Below are 21,434 nucleotides of genomic sequence, written 5' to 3' on the forward strand. Positions count from 1 at the left end.
CTGTAATAATACACCATATCATTTATCATCCATTGTAATAATACTGTATAATACACCATATCATAATATAATACACTGTAATTATACTGTATAATACACCATGTCATATAATATTGTATACTATAATACACCACATAATATATCATAATCTGTAATAATACTGTATAATACACCATATCATATAATGCCATACACTGTAATTATACTGTATAATACCCCATATCATAATATAATACACTGTAATACTGTATAATACACCATGTCATATAATATTGTATACTATAATACACCACATAATACATCATACTCTGTAATAATACTGTATAATACCCCATATCATATAATGCCATACACTGTAATTATACTGTATAATACCCCATATCATAATATAATACACTGTAATACTGTATAATACACCATTTCATATAATATTGTATACTATAATACACCACATAATACATCATACTCTGTAATAATACTGTATAATACCCCATATCATATAATGCCATACACTGTAATTATACTGTATAATACCCCATATCATAATATAATACACTGTAATACTGTATAATACACCATTTCATATAATATTGTATACTATAATACACCACATAATACATCATACTCTGTAATAATACTGTATAATACACCATATCATATAATACTCTGTAATAATACTGTATAATACTTCGTCTGTCTCCGGGTTGTCCGTTTCTTCACAGAGTGACAGACTTTATTTTCTGTTGTATTTTTGTTTTACAGACTTTTGTCTGGTGAGAAAAAACCTGTCTGTCTGAATTGGTACAATAAAGTGTATGGCTACGTCTGCTCTCCGAATACGTCTGAAGATAATGTGAGTAATGGAGGAAAGCAGAGAGGACTCTAGGGGTAAAATACCGTGTCACTTGCCGCCATGTCACCCTGGCCTCAGTCTCCATTGCACTAGGTCTTAGAGATCAAGATTTTTTTTACTGGATCCAAAGGATCAGCTCCAGTCGTACAGATCAGCCGCCATCTGACTAAAAACTTCAATCTGAGCCCAAAAATCATAAGACGTAATGGGGGACGAATTATCTAAAGTGGTGGGAAAGAAAAAGAGGCCGTTGCCCATTGCACCCAAGCCAAAGTCATCTTTCCAAGGCCCCACTGAAAATGAAAGTGCTCGCCTGATTGGTTGGGTGACGGCTATACGGGGCCCTCTCAGGCCGGCGGAGGATGCGCCACATTTACGATAAATGAGACAGCGGTGTAAAGAGTCATAAACCCCAAACTACTACACCCCCTGTACTGGAAATGGCTGAGGCAACGTAAAAGAGGAAAGAAGCGAATCCGGGTGTGATCCAAACCAAAGAACTGCAGATTAGTCTCAGACTAACTAAAATGGCCACCGTGACACGCATTGCGGTAAATTATTTTACGCCGAGGTCTCTTCACCCCCCCCAGCGTATAATGGGTGAGGTCGTGCTCGGGGTCACCGCTGAGGTCTGTGATTGGGCCACAGAAGTCACATGGTCACTCCAAGCTGAGGCGCAATCACAGGCCTCAGCGGTGACCCCGAGCGCATGAGGTCACTATGGAGAGCGAGAGAGCGGCGGATGCGGCGAGCCGGCCCGGCATAGGTGAGGAGGAGGAGGAGGATGAACGGCTGGTATTTGTGCCGCTCCTCTCGGCCTCCCCGTATTCTATTCTGGGGTCTGCAGAGATATCGCAGGATAATCATTACACCTCCAGGTCTAGCCAAACATGTCTGACCCAAAATGAATCAGAGACCTGAGACACCCCAAACAAAATGAATCCTAGGAGGTCGCCCGTTTCTATTTGTGACCATTCTCATTGTACGACCGAAAATTGTCACAATATGAGGCGCAATAAATCACCCCGATATGGGCACAAGTCCTGCGGTCTGATGAGCTGAGGTAAATCATGGCTGATAACAGAGGACAACAGTGACGAAGAGGAAAGTGTCAGCTCAGGGGCAGGTGGTGAGAGAGAGAGGGCAGAAGATGGAGGGCGGAAGATGGAGGGCAGAACATGGAGGGCAGAAGATGGAAAACTGAACATGGAGGGCAGAAGATGGAGGGCAGAAGATGGAGGGCAGAAGATGGAGGGCAGAACATGGAGGGCAGAACATGGGGGGCAGAACATGGAGGGCAGAACATGGAGGGCAGAAGATGGAAGGCTGGACATGGAGGGAAGAACATGGGGGGCAGGACATGGAGGGCAGAAGATGGGGGGCAGAACATGGAGGGCAGAACATGGGGGGCAGAACATGGGGGGCAGAACATGGAGGGCAGAACATGGAGGGCAGAACATGGAGGGAAGAACATGGGGGGCAGAACATGGAGGGCAGAACATGGAGGGCAGAAGATGGAGGGCAGAACATGGGGGGCAGAACATGGAGGGCAGAACATGGGGGGCAGAACATGGAGGGCAGAACATGGGGGGCAGAACATGGGGGGCAGAACATGGAGGGCAGAACATGGAGGGCAGAAGATGGAAGGCTGAACATGGAGGGCAGAAGATGGAAGGCTGAACATGGAGGGCAGAAGATGGAGGGCAGAAGATGGAGGGCAGAAGATGGAGGGCAGAAGATGGAGGGCTGGGGGATTCATTAACCCTTTGCTGACTTCCACAGTACTATTACTGGCACCTCAAAGATGGCGCCCGCTCTTTTACTGCAGGCATTAACTCTTCCAATGCATTGGATTGCCGACACAACATGTTTAACAGGATCACTGTCTCCGGGGGTCCGGGGGTGGCTATCTGTAGTCAAGATAGCCAGGAAACTGGGGTTCAAGACCCCTAGGGGGTATAAAAAAATACATATATATATTATAGCGCTGATGCAAGATACCGAACTATCAGCTGTGAGCAGGAGATATCACCACCTACCAAAGAACTACCACATGTTATTGTGATAGCTGCATATGTCCCCCACCTCTGCAAAAAAACGTTTCTGCCTGTTATATCTACATGCTGTGACCCCTCCTCGTGTCCTCCAACCACGGTCGATTGTATTATTATTAACATCACATCACACAGAGAACTAAATGATCCTGCAGTGTGTCTGTGTTTCTTTCTTTTTTGTTGCTCTGATTCCTAGGATTTCTCTATCTGCCATGAGCTTGTATGTGTTTTTCTCTCCTGTTATATACTACTGTACCATCTATGAAACTGTATCACTGAAATTTCCCCATTGTGGGACTATTAAAGGATTATCTTATCTTATACATACACACACACACACACACACACACACACACACGTATGAGAAGCACCCCCTTGTGGCCTATTCATTCATATATATATATATATATATATATATATATATATATATATATATATATAGAAGCGCCCACTTGTGGGCTATATACATATATAGCAGCACCCTCTTGTGGCCTATAAATGTATAGCAGCGGCCTATACATATACTGTATATATAGCAGCGCCCCCTTGCGGCCTATACATATACTGTGTATATAGCAGCGCCCCCTTGCGGCCTATACATATACTGTATATATAGCAGCGCCCCCTTGCGGCCTATACATATACTGTGTATATAGCAGCGCCCCCTTGCGGCCTATACATATACTGTATATATAGCAGCGCCCCCTTGCGGCCTATACATATACTGTGTATATAGCAGCGCCCCCTTGCAGCCTATACATATACTGTATATATAGCAGTGCCCCCTTGCAGCCTATACATATACTGTATATATAGCAGCGCCCCCTTGTGGCCTATACATATACTGTATATATAGCAGCACCCCCTCGTGGCCTATACATACATAGCAGCTCCCCTTTGTGGCTCATACATATATAGCAGCGCCCCCTTGTGGCCTATACATATATAGCAGCGCCCTCTTGCGGCCTATACATATATAGCAGCGCCCCCTTGTGGCCTATACATATATAGCAGCGCCCTCTTGCGGCCTATACATATATAGCAGCGCCCTCTTGCGGCCTATACATATATAGCAGCGCCCCCTTGTGGCCTATACATATATAGCAGCGCCCTCTTGCGGCCTATACATATATAGCAGCGCCCTCTTGCGGCCTATACATATATAGCAGCGCCCCCTTGTGGCCTATACATATATAGCAGCGCCCCCTTGTGGCCTATACATATACTGTGTATATAGCAGCGCCCTCTTGCGGCCTATACATATACTGTGTATATAGCAGCGCCCCCTTGCGGCCTGTACATATATAGCAGCTCCATTCTCCTCCTCTCTCGGAAGTGCTGAGGTGATGGCCGCCGTCTGATAACATCCGGCCGGTGCAGTCATTGAGGAGTCTCGCCTGTGTCTCAGCCCGCAGACGCTGCACGGTATGTAGGGGCTGCCCCGGTACCGGAGCCCTGAGCTCCCCCATCCCCCCTCCGCCATCGCCGCCCTGTGTCCACAGATGACAGCCGCTCATCACCTGACCGCCCCTCCCCCTCTGCTCCTTCCTGGGACTACATTTCCCGGCATGCCCTCCCGCAGTCCTGCCTGTGCGAGCATCACGGGAGCTGTAGTCCGAGGGGACCCTGGTGTCTGGGGCTGTCAGGAGAAGTTGTGCAGGGTGAGTAATGTTTATTCCCGGTCTCCAGCTGGAGCTGCTGCCCTGGAGCCTCCGGTGCTCTGGTACTTGTAGTGCCCCACTATTATAGAGCAGTGATGGTGCTGTCTGTCCATATACCAGCGCACCCCAAAAGCAGCAGCGAGCTATGCACACCCTTATGGTGGTGGGGGGCTTAGTAGTCCCGTATTATGTCCGTATAACCATATCTGTGCACCTATACCGCACTGCAGGGGGCGCTACTGGGCGGACAGGGCTACTTCATAGAAAATGGACCCTGGACGACAACAAGGCTGACCCATTACTTGTTATACTAACTGTGTTTGAGCTTATGTAATAGCACCATATAGGGCAAAGATAAGACCGCCATATCACAGCTTGTAGAGTAACGCCATATAATGCCTTATCACAGCTCATATACCATATATTCCCAGGGGTTATTATATGGCAGCCCCAGGATCATTCACCTGTTGGCCTCAGTGCTATCCTGCCCATACAGATGAGCGGTGTTGTGGAGCAGGGGGTGGCGTGCCAATAACAAGGCTCTCTGCTCCCTGTTCCCCTGTGTTTGCATTCAGATGTTCCTTCCAAATATTTGGTGTGGGGGATGGACAGACTGAAATCTTCTCACAGCTGAGGGTTTGTTAGATCTCTGGAGGGCGGTCGGACACTGGAAACCATTCACTGACAGCAGGCAGAGCTCCCGAGAATGGTCCAGACTTGCGCTGGTCCTTGGCGCTGGTGTCTGCTTCATCTCTGCAGGTTGTAGGTTTCATTCCTTCTGAATCTTTACAATAAGGAAGTGAAACCGATCTTTACTGTAAGACGAGAAACCTCTGAGACTTACACTCGTCTGTACAACCGCCTGCCTAATGTGTGGGGATCCCCTGCTCTCCCCTATTACGTCGGGGGTGTAGCCAGGGGTTCCATTCACTGATGGCAAGCAGAGATCTTTCCTTATTGGACTTGTGACTCTGTGTCTTTACTTCCAGGTATATGCCTTACGTGGCCGCACAAGGTATGGGTTCATTCTCACGGGGTGAAGATGGAGGCCAGCGGCAGCGATGACAAAGTGAAGTCCATGTTTTTATCTGTGTGGCATAATGTAAAATACAGTAAGTCTGGTTTATTCACATTCATCCTACAAGAAACCTGTTCTGCAGCATTGTATTGGGTGATGAGTTTTATTAGACCATTACTTAAAGGGACACTACAGGTTTTGCAAAATCTGGATCCTGAACCTGCAGCTCCTCAAGCAGGGAGCACCCACTAAACTCTAAACCTATAGCTGTATAAGCAGGGAAACGCTCTGTGAGCCCTGAACCTGCGACTCCTCGAGCAGAGAACACTCACTTAGCCCTAAACCTGCGGCTCCTTAAGCAGAGATCACTCACTTAGCTCTGAACCTGCGGCTCCTCAAGCAGAGAGCAGTCACTTAGCTCTGAACTTGTAGCTTCTCAAGCAGGGATCACTCACTTAGCTCTGAACTTGTAGCTCCTCAAGCAGAGATCACTCACTTAGCTCTGAAACTGCGACTCCACAAGCAGGGATCACTCACTTAGCTCTGAACCTGCGGCTCCTCAAGCAGAGAGCAGTCACTTAGCTCTGAACCTGCGGCTCCTCAAGCAGAGAGCAGTCACTTAGCTCTGAACTTGTAGCTTCTCAAGCAGGGATCACTCACTTAGCTCTGAACTTGTAGCTCCTCAAGCAGAGATCACTCACTTAGCTCTGAACCTGCAGCTCCTCAAGCAGGGATCACTCACTTAGCTCTGAACCTGCGGCTCCTCGAGCAGAGATCACTCACTTAGCTCTGAACCTGCGACTCCTCAAGCAGAGATCACTCCCTTAGCTCTGAACCTGCGACTCCTCAAGCAGAGATCAGTCACTTAGCTCTGAACCTGCGACTCCTCAAGCAGAGATCACTCCCTTAGCTCTGAACCTGCGACTCCTCAAGCAGAGATCACTCACTTAGCTCTGAACCTGCGACTCCTCAAGCAGTGAGCAGTCACTTAGCTCTGAACCTGCGACTCCTCAAGCAGTGAGCAGTCACTTAGCTCTGAACCTGCGGCTCCTCAAGCAGAGAGCAGTCACTTAGCTCTGAATCTGCGACTCCTCAAGCAGAGATCACTCACTTAGCTCTGAACCTGTGACTCCTCAAGCAGAGATCACTCACTTAGCTCTGAACCTGCGACTCCTCAAGCAGAGATCACTCACTTAGCTCTGAACCTGCGACTCCTCAAGCAGTGAGCAGTCACTTAGCTCTGAACCTGCGACTCCTCAAGCAGTGAGCAGTCACTTAGCTCTGAACCTGCGACTCCTCAAGCAGTGAGCAGTCACTTAGCTCTGAACCTGCGACTCCTCAAGCAGTGAGCAGTCACTTAGCTCTGAACCTGCGACTCCTCAAGCAGTGAGCAGTCACTTAGCTCTGAACCTGCGACTCCTCAAGCAGAGATCACTCACTTAGCTCTGAACCTGTGACTCCTCAAGCAGAGATCACTCACTTAGCTCTGAACCTGCGACTCCTCAAGCAGAGATCACTCACTTAGCTCTGAACCTGCGGCTCCTCAAGCAGAGAGCAGTCACTTAGCTCTGAACCTGCGACTCCTCAAGCAGTGAGCAGTCACTTAGCTCTGAACCTGCGACTCCTCAAGCAGTGAGCAGTCACTTAGCTCTGAACCTGCGGCTCCTCGAGCAGAGATCACTCACTTAGCTCTGAACCTGCGGCTCCTCGAGCAGAGATCACTCACTTAGCTCTGAACCTGCGACTCCTCGAGCAGAGAGCACTCACTTAGCTCTGAACCTGCGGCTCCTCGAGCAGAGATCACTCACTTAGCTCTGAACCTGCGACTCCTCGAGCAGAGATCACTCCCTTAGCTCTGAACCTGCGACTCCTCGAGCAGAGATCACTCCCTTAGCTCTGAACCTGCGACTCCTCAAGCAGAGAGCAGTCACTTAGCTCTGAACCTGCGACTCCTCAAGCAGTGAGCAGTCACTTAGCTCTGAACTTGTAGCTCCTCAAGCAGAGATCACTCACTTAGCTCTGAACCTGCGACTCCTCAAGCAGTGAGCAGTCACTTAGCTCTGAACCTGCGACTCCTCAAGCAGTGAGCAGTCACTTAGCTCTGAACCTGCGACTCCTCAAGCAGTGAGCAGTCACTTAGCTCTGAACCTGCGACTCCTCAAGCAGTGAGCAGTCACTTAGCTCTGAACCTGCGACTCCTCAAGCAGTGAGCAGTCACTTAGCTCTGAACCTGCGACTCCTCAAGCAGAGATCACTCACTTAGCTCTGAACCTGTGACTCCTCAAGCAGAGATCACTCACTTAGCTCTGAACCTGCGACTCCTCAAGCAGAGATCACTCACTTAGCTCTGAACCTGCGGCTCCTCAAGCAGAGAGCAGTCACTTAGCTCTGAACCTGCGACTCCTCAAGCAGTGAGCAGTCACTTAGCTCTGAACCTGCGACTCCTCAAGCAGTGAGCAGTCACTTAGCTCTGAACCTGCGGCTCCTCGAGCAGAGATCACTCACTTAGCTCTGAACCTGCGGCTCCTCGAGCAGAGATCACTCACTTAGCTCTGAACCTGCGACTCCTCGAGCAGAGAGCACTCACTTAGCTCTGAACCTGCGGCTCCTCGAGCAGAGATCACTCACTTAGCTCTGAACCTGCGACTCCTCGAGCAGAGATCACTCCCTTAGCTCTGAACCTGCGACTCCTCGAGCAGAGATCACTCCCTTAGCTCTGAACCTGCGACTCCTCAAGCAGAGAGCAGTCACTTAGCTCTGAACCTGCGACTCCTCAAGCAGTGAGCAGTCACTTAGCTCTGAACTTGTAGCTCCTCAAGCAGGGAATCTCCATTGATCCCTGAACCTGCAGCTATGGCTATGTATGTCTTATACTATTGTTGTAATTCTAATTATAGCAAATTGTAATTTTTTTAAACTCTTTTATTTCAGGCTGGGTACTCAGGACAAAAACTTATTTTAGAAGAAACTCCCCTGTCTTTTTGCTTGGCAAATGCTACCATTTTAAATTTGAAGGTGAGTCCCGATGGGAACGGGAAGGTTGACCCCAGACTCTGCTCAGCACCACAAGGGTTAATGTATGTATGTCTAATAACTTTTGCCCTCCGATCACCCCACGATGGGCAAAGTATTTTTTTCTTTTTGTCTTAACTTTTTGCACTTCTGGACAGAGTCCGATTCGTCTCCCGATGGCTCCGATTCTGGGTCGGTGACTAATGAAGATGGGTTTGGCACGGTGGAGGACTTCCGCAAGGACTTTATTTCCAGGATATGGCTGACCTACAGGGAAGAGTTTCCCCAACTGGAGGGATCCACATTGACCACGGACTGTGGCTGGGGCTGCACCCTGAGGACCGGGCAGATGTTACTGGCCCAGGGGCTTCTGGTTCACTTCATAGGAAGAGGTTGGTGCGAATTATTTAACAGGTTGCGTCCACTTTTGGCCCGAGTCACGTAACAGATACTTGAAAACAAATCGCCCGTTTGGCGTATACAGCTCTTGTGCGGGCAGGTGTCTCTATGGTTAGCCTAACCCTGCCTGTGTGTGTTAATCCTTTGTTTCCTCTGCATCCTCATGTGTCTTCTTGGTTCCAGACGACACGTTGTAGTCTTACCATGGAGACACATTGATGTGCTTAGGAGCTGTATACACAAAACGGCAGGTCTTTCCTCACTGCTTTGTGGGCAGTTCCTTTATGTTGTGTTTTGGCCTCATGACCGTGGCACTTGTAAGCTGAACATGTTCTTCCTCCCATCTTACAGACTGGTTATGGCCTCATGCGCTGGCCCTTTACCGGCCCGAGGCGGACTTCTGGAACAGCGCCAGAAAGCTCGCCCCCTTCGAGGCGTCGTACGATGAGACCAACACCTGCGGCATCACCTCCAGCAAACATCAGACGTCCAAAGAAATCGATGACAAAAACCAAACCGCTTTTTATCATCGGAAAATCATCTCCTGGTTTTTGGATCACCCCAAGGCCGACTTTGGGATTCACCAGCTGATCAAGCTCGGGAAGAGCTCGGGGAAAGTTGCAGGAGATTGGTACGGTCCGGCGGTCGTCTCTCACCTCCTGCGGTACGTTCTTGGTAGGACTGTAGTAAAGGGAGGACTGTTGCTATTGTGTTGCGCTTGCTCTGAGGTTGCCATATCTGTAAACTACATTCTATTGCTGATAGGCGAACACACCCTCTACGTTTAATCCTGTAATAATGGGACACATCGAAACCGCTTATCTGTAATGTTTTGCAGGAAAGCAAATGAAGAGTCCACTGACCCCGAGCTGCAGGGAATCTCCATATACGTCGCTCAGGACTGTACAAGTAGGTAGCGGTCATATAGGAATATACTGTCCGTGCTTGTGCGTATTGTCATTTGCAAGCAGCTGATCCTTCACAACGTCAAATTCGTGGCTCAGTCCCATTCAAATGAATGGGGGTGAGCTGCAGTACCAAGCACAGCCACTATACAATGTATGGCGCTGTGCTTGATAAGAGACAGTAGTGCTTGTCTGAAACTGGAACAGCCCTTTAAATCCTGCCAATATACCCGCGTGACACTGTGCCTGATGTAAACGTTGCATCCTTGTTTCTGCAGTTTACTGCGACGACGTGTACGACCAGCAAAATAATACTGACTGTGATAAAGCCGTTCTCATTCTGGTTCCTGTCAGACTTGGTGGAGAAAGGACCAATACTGAATACTTTGAGTTTGTAAAGGTAAGGGAGTCCTCCGCTGTCACATTTCACACATGAGGAGCCTCTCCTGGACTAGGACTTCTGCTACAATCACAATACTAAATTTAAAGGGTTTCTCCACATTGGTTTACCTTAGTTCGTATGAAAGCATAATCTAGTGTAAGGCCTGGTACAAAGGTGGGGCAGGCGTGGGGCACCATGTATTGGCACCTCAGCTTTGCTCTTACTTCATCCTTTGTCTAGCAGCCACTTAGCTCGCTGTCCCTTTGTCCATAAACTTGCATGGTCACATGACCAGTTAAAGGGCACCTGAGTTATCATGAAAAGTTGAAATCTCTGCTGGGCAGGCCGTTCTCTGGCTGTATAAGTCTTCATACATGGGATTTTATCAGATTGTGTGCTGTTCATTGCCCCATTATGGCTGCAGCACATTTTACTTTTGTCTCTGAGGCTGTGGGCCTGTACAATAAGGAGCAGCCTCCCTCCCCTATCCATTCTGAAATTTCCCCAAGGTGGGACTATTAAAGGATTATCTTATCTTATCTTATTACTGATACTACTGGTTTATTTGCTTGTTATTCTGCCAGGAGTAACTGTAAAATAGCAGGCAGAAAGTGGACATATAAGTGCAATCATATTCTTTATAGCATAAAAGGCTTGTCTGTTGTGTATATGGATGACTTTAGGGGTGAAAGGTGCAGATAGTGCCACTCTGACAAAAAGGGTAGCGTGGCCCGTCCCTTGCTCATTCCTAGTCTCATTGCAGAAGACTGTGTGCAGTCGGGGTATATTGGTTCATTCCTGTGTTGGTCAGATTTTTATTCAGCCAAGGTGCATTTGACATGACCAGGTCTTGGGGTCTCGGTCCATGTGATGGCTGCATAAAAATTACATCTTATCTAAACTGAACTCCCTTCATAGTAGATGCTGATGATGTGAGATCTAGAACGAATGCACCTCTGCTATTCCATGACCGTGAGATGCTGTGAAATCGCTGCATTCGATACAGCACAGTCTGGGAGAGGTGCATGAAGGAGGTTGTGAGGGCACAAGGACACCTGCACCCTGAACTAGCAGGTGCATTGCTTGTGTGCATGCCACTTACTGCATCACAGCAGACAACGTTACGGTCATAAATGGGCCACTGCAAAATCTCATAGAAGTCTGTGACTGGCTCTTTATCTCACACCTAAAAATTTATATTTCTCATCCTTAGGGGATTCTCAGTCTCGAATATTGTGTTGGGATCATTGGTGGGCGACCAAAACAGTCCTATTATTTTGTGGGATTCCAAGGTAAGTGCTATAAAACTGTGTGTGTGTATATGGACAGGGTTTCCTTTACATGTTCTGTATCAATGTCAAGATCTTTGCATGTCGTCATTCAATAGTAACCCAGTTCTAGGTGATTAGACTCTGTCGTGATTACATGCAATGTTTCTTGGTGTTATCTATGCCAATTCCAGGATCTTGTCCACATTGGAATCCACACGGAAAAATTCCAGGCAAACCTACCCTTAGGTCCCACGCACATGAACAAATCAGGACCAGAGACCCAGAGTCCCTGCATCCTAGTGGCCCTGGGGGACCAGGAGTCCCTGCATCCTAGTGGCCTAGGGGGACCAGGAGTCCCTGCATCCTAGTGGCCTAGGGGGACCAGGAGTCCCTGCATCCTAGGGGGACCAGGAGTCCCTGCATACTAGTGGCCTAGGGGGACCAGGAGTCCCTGCATCCTAGGGGGATAAGGAGTCCCTGCCAGTACTGTATATAGCATGGACAGTATAGCTGCATGGAGGGATCATAGACCACTATAAAGCAGGGAGTCCAGGCCAGGACATCTAGCTGATGTACAGACCAGATTCTCTGCTCTAGATTAGTCTGTGTGTGCCCGGGGCCTGAGGTTTCGTCCGCACAGGGCACACACCTTTAAAATCCAAAGTAATAAACAAGTAAGACGGGAGAGAGGTTTGTGCTGATCTGTTCAACATACAGGAATTGCTTACACTGAAACCTTGTAACGCTGCTCCTGCCATTTGTTACCTCTCTGTACGTTTTAGCTTTTGTGTTTCTTCTCGTCACCATTTCTAAGATCTCTGTTTGCTGTCGGTGATTGGAAATCTTATTTATGCTATTATGAAATTACTTTCACAAACACATAATTATATTCCCGAGTTTGCCGATGAATAATGCGTGGGGGGGAAACGCGACCGACATCGAGGACGTATTACTTGTCATCTTAACATCAACTCGCGGCGCTTAAACTGCTCGAATGTAAATAAAATGTGCCAACTCTCCTGCAGAGTTGCAAAACAGTTTTTGCCGCAAATCTGAAAAAATCTGCCACACCCTAAAAAGAAATGCTGCAAAAATGGCATGTGTGACGTAACGCTAAAGGGAAGACTCATGACGGCAACTCTTTCCATATGTCCTTTTAGAACCGCCCCCCCATGTACGGGACAATGACTCCTGTTCTGGCTATATGTGCTGTACATGGACAGTGGTGTCTATTATGAGACAACCCTTTAAGGTTACGTTCACATCTGCGCCATAGTAGTTGAAAATCTCCTGCAAGCCTAATGTCAGGGAGAAAGCAATGGCTACCCAACTGACCCCATTACAGTCTATGGGGCCCTAATGTTATCTTGTCTATCTATTTCCTATCCATAGAATAGAAGTTAACTTGCAGATCAGTTGAGGTCCGACCGCTTTGAATGTGGGTGTGCAGGTGGCTGAGCAGCATGTGCGCCGCTCCGTTCCATTCAATGGCCACACCCGTTATTGCAGAGCGCTGCACTTCACCCATCTCCATTGAAATGAATGGATCAGTGCACCTGCTGCACCATTCGTATTGGGCCCCTGTTCTCCTAATCTGTGGGGGTCTGAGTGGTCGGACCCTCACTGATCTGCTTACCTTGCCCATTCTGCTCTTCCTATGGTGCATCAGAAGACGGGATTAAACTGCACAGACGTGAACGCATGCTTACTACAGCTATAATGCACGATGTAGCAGAATTACCGGAGCCCCGGGTTTTTTGCACAAAACTGAGCAGATTGAACAGACTGGGGTATTCCAAGGCGCCCTTACACGGCCCCCTGATAATCCAGAATATTTGCTAATCCGGCACCTGTTGTATATCTTTAACTTTTTGCATTTTTTTTCTTTTTTTTTCGGAATAGGAAGAATCCATCTCATTTGTAAATGACCATCCCTGGCCTGAATAATTAGGCTGGCGTCGAGGCCTCTATTAATTCATCAGATCCCGCCGCCGTCCACTCATTTGTCACTTAGCCTCCATTGTAATTGCTTTCTGCAAACTGCATCTTTAATTCGCGGCGCTGCATAAACACGGCATATTTTACCTTCCGTCTAATGAAACTTTAAGCGCCTTCGCTCTTCTCATTTGGCACATTTTATTTACATATTTACATTCGAGCAGTTTAAGCGCCGCGAGTTGATGTTAAGATGACAAGTAATACGTCCTCGATGTCGGCCGCGTTCCCCCCACGCATTTTTCATCGGCAAACTCGGGAATATAATTGTGTGTTTGTGAAAGTAATTTCATCACCAAAAATTAAATGACAGACTCATCACTTTCACAAAAAAAAAAAAAAAAAAAATTCTGCTTATACAAGCATCTTTGATTATGCAGAAGTTAATCTGTCCCGTTAAGGGGCGCGAATCCGTCACGGCGCCGGCGAATGGCAGGAGCCTTTGTCTGCGATTTTTCTCTTCTGTTCTTCTGCATAGAAATTGGATTGTAAGCGGAGTAATAATAAAGTGTATTTGGAATTACTTGTCTTCTGTTTTGTCCTTGCAGATGACAGCTTGATATACATGGATCCTCATTACTGCCAATCTTTTGTAGATGTCAGCATAAAGGATTTCCCTCTCGAGGTAATGTCGCCGCGCTCTTGGCACCGTCATCCCGCCATAATTTATGCGCTAATTATAAAGCAAAGATTATACAGCGCTTTCTGAGTTTAAGTAATAACTCCCCCTATAATGAGAGATCTGATGGGAGTGGTTGTACTCTTGCATTGGCGTGATACTGATCAGCCATAACATTAAAACCAGGTAACGTCTGTCTGGGGCGGAAAAAATGAGCAAACTTAAGGATATGGAGGGCAAGGATCAACGGGTGATAACGGGTGAAGAAGCTGGGAAATCGGAGGTGATTTGGGGGAGCGTTGGCACCTACATAATGCCTGCCAGTGAATAGTTCCTGCTGCAAACATTGAACAAAATAAGCCTGAAATCATTTTTCCAAATGAAGAAAAATCTGGCTTCCTTCTTTCCAGAAACGGCGCCACATCTGTATGCGGGTTGTGTCTGGTATTGCAGGTAGGTAAGCTCGGTAAAATAGGGTGAGCTGTAGTAACAGACAGAAGCTGTAGATGGCAGTGGTGTTGTCTCTGGAAGATGGCAGCCATGAGTGGTGAGGGGTTTTTCGTTTGTTTGTTTTTTTGGAAAACTAATCCTGAAAAGGGGGTTTCTGGGAATCGAATAGTCAGGCCCTCAGTAGTTAGTAGATCATCAATATGCAATCAGTGGGGGTTTGAGAGCAGCGACACCTGGTGAGCACCAATTCCACTTTACAGGGCAGTGATGTTACATGGTCTGTGCTGCAATACCAAGCACGGCCACTATACACCCGTTGGCGCTGTACTTGGGAAGCAAAGAACTGGCTGCAGCTCTCTTCCAAACACTGTAACCCCATCAGTTAGCTTTGTCGGACACCCACTGATCTGATATTGATGACTCCTTTAAACAGTCCAGAAGAACGCTAACGCTAGACTGCCCAGGTTGGCACGTTATACCTGCACTGAGACATTGTAGCAAATGAGCATTATGGGAGAGAGAGAGAGAGAGATCAATGACAAGCGTTGGGGTTGTTCACACTAGCGCCGCTGTCCGCCCAGACCCCGGGGAAACTGGACAGGGGACGTCTTGTCTGCATATCTAGTTTCCCTGGGTTTTAGGCCAAACCCCTGGGCGGACAGCGGCGCTAGTGTGAACACCACCTTACAGTGTTGCAGTGAAAACCATATTGTGTCACTTCTCGCAGCTGATACATTGTGTCACATTTCAGCCTCTTTGTTTCGATTTGTTGCCATTTTTCAGATCTCTGCTTGCTGTCAGTGATTGGAAACCCAAATTACACTCGTAGAACCTGTAAGGTTGCAGATTACTACAGAATGATTAGACTTTATTTTGCACCTTTTTGAAGAAGTTTTCTGAAAAAGGCTGTTTGGGGTTTTTTTTAAACACTGATGATGACCTCTCTGGGGGTGTCCAACATCCAAATCCAGCTCAGATCTGCTGATCCGGCAGCCTCCGGGCACTGGAAACTACAGTAGTGGACGGAGAGCACCTTTATTCCAACAATAGGTGCAGAGCTGCAGCTCCCTCCGCTGTCTAGTGGTGACACTGGGGAACTGCAGCTCCACTGCTATTACTTGCCTAGAGGATGCCAGATCAGCAGATCCAGGTGTCAGACCTGAACATGTCAGATACTGATGACCTATCTTGTGGGAAAATAAAAAATGCAGTTGTGGCCGGGCAATCCCTTTAAGCTGTCTGCTTGCTTCCTATTTATTCCTACAGGGACAAATCCTAGCACCAAACATGCGCCATAACCGCATTTCTGCGCCTCGCTCGCCCTGTCGTGCGGATGTAGGTGGCGACTCCATGGCCTGACACATTTATAACTCTTCATAACTCTTGTTCCTTGTGCTAGTCGGGAGCTTTATTAAGTCTGACCTCTGAAACATTTGTCTTCATATATCTGCCTCATCGTCTCCTAGAAAGTTGCAAAACTTTGTCATGCAGGTTTTGGGGGCTCTTCATTTTCATTGCAACCCGTGGAAAGAAAGACATCTATATTCCGTTGCGGTTTTCCGCTGCTGGTTAGATTCATGCAGCGAAATCCAAGGCTGGATCAGCTGTGACCTCTGCAGCAAGATTGAGCAGGATGCTTATTGTTATTTCAGTGGGCTGCAGAATTTGGGTAGCATCAGCCCCCGCATTAACGTCAAATTCCTACAGGTCATGGGAATTTTTTTCGCACCTTGGTCCTAGTTATGGTAATTGTAGGGGCAAATATTTCCCCAGGATATAAAAAAAAACCAAATGCATGACCTGTTGCACGATGCCCAGGCCTGGCAGGGGGCAGGTAAAGGTAAGTGGCTGGGATTCTAGCAACAGGTGAGGCTGCCGGCACGTTACCTTGCAAAATGAGCAATTGCTGCAAAATCGCCCCCAGTCATAACTTGCCCTGCGGGCCTGGTGATGCCGCTTGCATTGGCGCTGTGTGCCAGGGAAGAACTTTTTCTGTTCTCCTAAACCTTGGCAGGCTGAGTGTACAGGCCCGGCGTCAGGATATCCTGACAATGATAGATGGAGCCCAGTGGAGTAATGTACATTTCACTACAGCTCAGACTCTGCTCACATAGATTTGCAAATCTAATTAGGTAGAATCACATGCACATTAACGCGATCAAACATTGCTTCACCAACGTGGAGGGAGAGGAGGCTCAAGCTAAGGAAAAGCGAAGGGGCGAGCGCCCAGCGGAGGAGCAAACTGCAGCCGTAATGGCTACTAAAGCAGCTGCTGGGATATGATGGACGCTCGCAGACCCCATATCCTAGATTTACTGGATACATTCTTATAGTGAATGCTTCATAACCGGAAACATATGGAATGGCGCCGTCAGTTATGTTAATTTCGTATATAAAATTTTTAGAAGTCGTATGTGTAATGCTAAATATGGCCACACCTGGTGGTCGTGGCATAACAGGTGGGTTACCTAAAGCATAGGGTTAAAAAAAAAAAAAATCCAAGATAAATATTTCCCTATCGTATTGGTATAGCAGTCAACGCTCTGTTTTTACATCGCCAGCTTATATGTGTACTTGTAAAGGTGAAATGCAAAATATTGGCTTTCTACAGCCACCAATAGGGGGAGAGTACAGTGGAATGGGGTGGGGGAGCATCCTGCAGTCTCCACTAATGGATGGGGGAGTGTCCTGCGGCCTCCACTAATGGGTGAGGGAGCACGCTGTGGCCTCCACTAGGAAGGGGGGGGTGAGCACCCTGCAGCCTCCACTAAGGGGGAGGGTGAGCCTCCTGTAGCTTCCAATAATGGGGTAGGGGAGCATCCCGCGGCCTCCACTAATAGGTGAGGGAGCACCCTGCAGCCTCCACTAAGTGGGGGAAGGTGAGCGTCCTGTAGCTTCCAATAATGGGGATGGGGGAGTGTCCTGTGGGCTCCACTAATTGGGTGGGGGAGTGTCCAGTATACAACTTGACCATTGAAGTGCACAAGAGAACAGTTTGCAGAGATCTCCCCCCAGTGGCAGCTGAAAGCAAAAAAAAAAAAAACGTTGATTTTTGCTTACAGTATCAGATAAATGGTTCTAGAATCTAATCAAGATAGAATCTTTGAATCTCTCTGGAATATTTTCCAAATTGCCATCCATGCCTTATGGGGGTGGGGGGTGGGGATCCAACTGCTGGATTCGTCACAATGTATCAGTGCAGGGAAGACTTCTCCTCCTGCACAAAGTGTCCCTGGACAGGCCAGAGAGGTTGTGTAGTCTTGTATTGTTCTTGTGTGACTATATCTGACTGCTCTTCTTCCTCTCTGCAGTCATTCCACTGCCCCTCCCCGAAGAAAATGCCCTTCAAGAAGATGGATCCGAGCTGTACAATAGGATTCTACTGCAGAAACGCACAGGACTTTGAGAAGGTGGTGGAGGAACTCACTAAGGTACGGATGTCATGTGACCGCTCACCATAATGGTTTCTACCTCTGCACCCAGCAGAATAGTGAGCGCAGCTCTGGAGTATAATACAGGATAAGTAATGTAATGTATGTACACAGTGACTGTACCAGCAGAATAGTGAGCGCAGCTCTGGAGTATAATACAGGATAAGTAATGTAATGTATGTACACAGTGACTGTACCAGCAGAATAGTGAGCGCAGCTCTGGAGTATAATACAGGATAAGTAATGTAATGTATGTACACAGTGACTGCACCAGCAGAATAGTGAGCGCAGCTCTGGAGTATAATACAGGATAAGTAATGTAATGTATGTACACAGTGACTGCACCAGCAGAATAGTGAGCGCAGCTCTGGAGTATAATACAGGATAAGTAATGTAATGTATGTACACAGTGACTGTACCAGCAGAATAGTGAGCGCAGCTCTGGAGTATAATACAGGATAAGTAATGTAATGTATGTACACAGTGACTGTACCAGCAGAATAGTGAGTGCAGCTCTGGAGTATAATACAGGATAAGTAATGTAGTGTATGTACACAGTGACTGTACCAGCAGAATAGTGAGCGCAGCTCTGGAGTATAATACAGGATAAGTAATGTAATGTATGTACACAGTGACTGCACCAGCAGAATAGTGAGCGCAGCTCTGGAGTATAATACAGGATAAGTAATGTAATGTATGTACACAGTGACTGTACCAGCAGAATAGTGAGCGCAGCTCTGGAGTATAATACAGGATAAGTAATGTAATGTATGTACACAGTGACTGCACCAGCAGAATAGTGAGCGCAGCTCTGGAGTATAATACAGGACGTAACTCAGGATCATTACAGGATAAGTAATGTAATGTAAATCTTCTATTAGAGTTCTTACTGTTTAGTGACCAATATACATTTTGTTCATAAAGTTTGTCTCCATCTAAATGTTTCTCAAAAGCAAAGTCTGTTGCTTGCCAGGAGGTGGCGCACTTGAGTCACCAATATCGTCCCTCCAGTCTATGACTCTTTAGCACTTACTGAAGAATAAAATGATTATGAGCAGAATCTTCACCATTTTTGTTACTTTTTTACCTCTTCCAGAATACATCTAGTTTGCTCCATCCTCGTCCTCGCGGAGTCTTTGTAGTTCAGTATTGTACATGTCATTTTCTTGATGCAGAGAAAGCAAAAAAAATGATCATGGCGACCTCCATGAAAATCCTGATTTTTTTTTTTTTTTTATTTATTTATTTTTTTTTTTTCTTTACCTGTTTAACAATCCAGACTATCTGACAATCCGGCACCAGATTATATGCTCTGTATCACACCTGCAGGTTTTGGATCCAGCAGGGAGAAGCAATAAGTCCGCCCGTCAGATTTCCCATTCCTTTAGAATTTTTGTCTTTGGCTCAAAAAAAAAAAAAAACTGCACTGTGTGATTCAGGCCTTCAGCACCCTCCCTGTTTCTGCTTGTAAGGCTTGGTTCACATATGCTGATGTGTTCCGTCCGTAAGGGTCCGCATGAGGACCCAGTTGGACGGAACACAAGTGCAACTGCAAGCGTTGTGCAGTTCAAGCGCACGGACTTCATAGACTATAATGGGGTCCATGTGCTTGAACTGCACAGTGCTTGCAGTTGCGCTTGTGTTCCGTCCATAGGGTTCCTCATGCGGACCCTTACGGACGGAACACATCAGCATGTGTGAACTGGGCATTACTCTCATCCTCCTGGATTACTCCTGTATCCTCCTCACTGCCGCCTGTAGGACTTCTCTCATGCTGCACCCATTCTGTAGAATTCGTTGCAAATTTTTTTTTTTTTTTTTTTGCAAAGCCGCCCTTACCTGGTCAGGTGTCACCCTACACCCTGCCCTCATCTTGTTACCCACTTGCATTTTGCATATATAATTTTCTATTGTACTGTATATATTAGTGTAATTTTTTTTATTTTGGGATTAGGCCATAGACGTATCCAGATGTAGCAGAGCTCACTTTGCAACTTGGCAGCATTCTATCTGCTACATCTTCCTGGTGTAACGTGTCCCGTTCTTCTCCCTCCCAGGTCCTGAAATCTTCCAGCAAGCAGAATTATCCTTTATTTACCTTTGTGAGCGGACATGCTCAGGACTTTGATTTTGTCTGCACTCCGGTCTACGAGCAGGGTGACCTTTACACGGAGGAGGAGAAGAACAGATTAAAAAGCTTCAGCACCGAGGAGTTTGTCTTGCTCTGACTTTTATTTTTTCTTTGTGTCCTCTACCTGGAAGTCGTCCACATTGGGTCCATCGTACCGAAACACTAGAACAGGGCCGTGGGTTTGAATTTTTTTTTTTTTTTTTTAATTTTAGTTTTTAAATCTAACTTTTTGCTTTTTTTTAAAAAAATTTTATTGGATTTTTAGCTTTTTGTGCCCTTAAGAAATTTTTTTTTTTTTTTTTTTCTACCTACACTAATGACTTTCTGAGGCCTCAGGACGTCACTGTGATCTGTAAGATAGTTTGCGGATACGCGGCGCATACACTAGGCAATACGTTACAGACCGCCCTCGTTAAAACCGACCTATGAAACTGGATTTGTGACTGACTGGAATAAAAAATGTACAAAAAAAATTGAAGCTGCTGCTCAACCCAAGTGCAGGTTGTGATGTGCACCTCACCTTAGGCCTCATTCACACAAGGCAGTTTGCCGTGCAGTTTTGGGGCTAAATGAAATAACATGAAATAAAAAAAAAAAACTGCCCTGTGTGAACCCTGTAGATCTAAGGGCCCGTTCACACGGGCACAGAGGGGGCGGGTTATGGCGCGTAATACATGTCATAATCTATGGAGACCGCTAACGGAAAAAAGAAGCGGGCTGCCCATTCTTCAGGCGGGTTCCACAGCTCAGTGAGCTACAGCGTCCGCCGGGCAGCAGCAACCTCCAGAGTCGGCCCATTCATTTGAGCCGACTCCAGAGGGGGAAGCCACAAGCAGCGACAGGCGTTACAGGCGGGTTTTGACCTGAGAGTGACGCAGCTCCCCGCATCACTCTCGGTGCCAAAACCAAACCCCTCTCTCTGTGTGAGCGAGCCCTACGACTGATGAAAGATCTATTAAATTCACAATTGTTTCGCGAAAATCCACAGAAATCTGTATTGTATCCAGTCATAAAATACTTATTAATGTATCTGGTGTTCTGTGGTTATTATAGTAGTTATATTCTTGTACATAGGAGTAGTATTATAGTAGTTATATTCTTGTACATAGGAGGTAGTATTATAGTAGTTATATTCTTGTACATAGGAGGTAGTATTATAGTAGTTATATTCTTGTATATAGGGGGCAGTATTATAGTAGTAATATTCTTGTACATAGGAGGTAGTATTATAGTAGTTATATTCTTGTATATAG

At 46.7% G+C, this 21,434-nt stretch overlaps 1 protein-coding gene across 2 annotated transcripts; it reads left to right on the forward strand.

Annotated features, from left to right (window-relative positions):
- Positions 1 to 4,233: 4,233 nt before the first annotated feature.
- ATG4C (autophagy related 4C cysteine peptidase) lies at positions 4,234 to 20,473 on the forward strand. Of its 2 annotated transcripts, none has more exons than XM_075286385.1 (11): positions 4,234 to 4,332; positions 5,558 to 5,680; positions 8,518 to 8,601; positions 8,757 to 8,990; positions 9,349 to 9,661; positions 9,836 to 9,906; positions 10,181 to 10,302; positions 11,498 to 11,576; positions 14,099 to 14,175; positions 17,931 to 18,050; positions 20,108 to 20,473. In XM_075286385.1, exons 2-11 carry the CDS (start codon positions 5,611 to 5,613, stop codon positions 20,276 to 20,278), a joined length of 1,341 nt encoding a protein of 446 aa, XP_075142486.1. In that variant the 5' UTR covers positions 4,234 to 4,332; positions 5,558 to 5,610; the 3' UTR covers positions 20,279 to 20,473. The 2 variants fall into 2 exon arrangements, with proteins under 2 accessions (XP_075142486.1, XP_075142485.1); XM_075286384.1 differs by lacking the exon at positions 4,234 to 4,332 and adding an exon at positions 4,510 to 4,568 and having other exon boundaries at positions 20,108 to 20,472.
- Positions 20,474 to 21,434: the final 961 nt, after the last annotated feature.

Source organism: Leptodactylus fuscus, chromosome 9, assembly GCF_031893055.1.
Source record: "Leptodactylus fuscus isolate aLepFus1 chromosome 9, aLepFus1.hap2, whole genome shotgun sequence".
NCBI lineage: Eukaryota > Metazoa > Chordata > Amphibia > Anura > Leptodactylidae > Leptodactylus > Leptodactylus fuscus.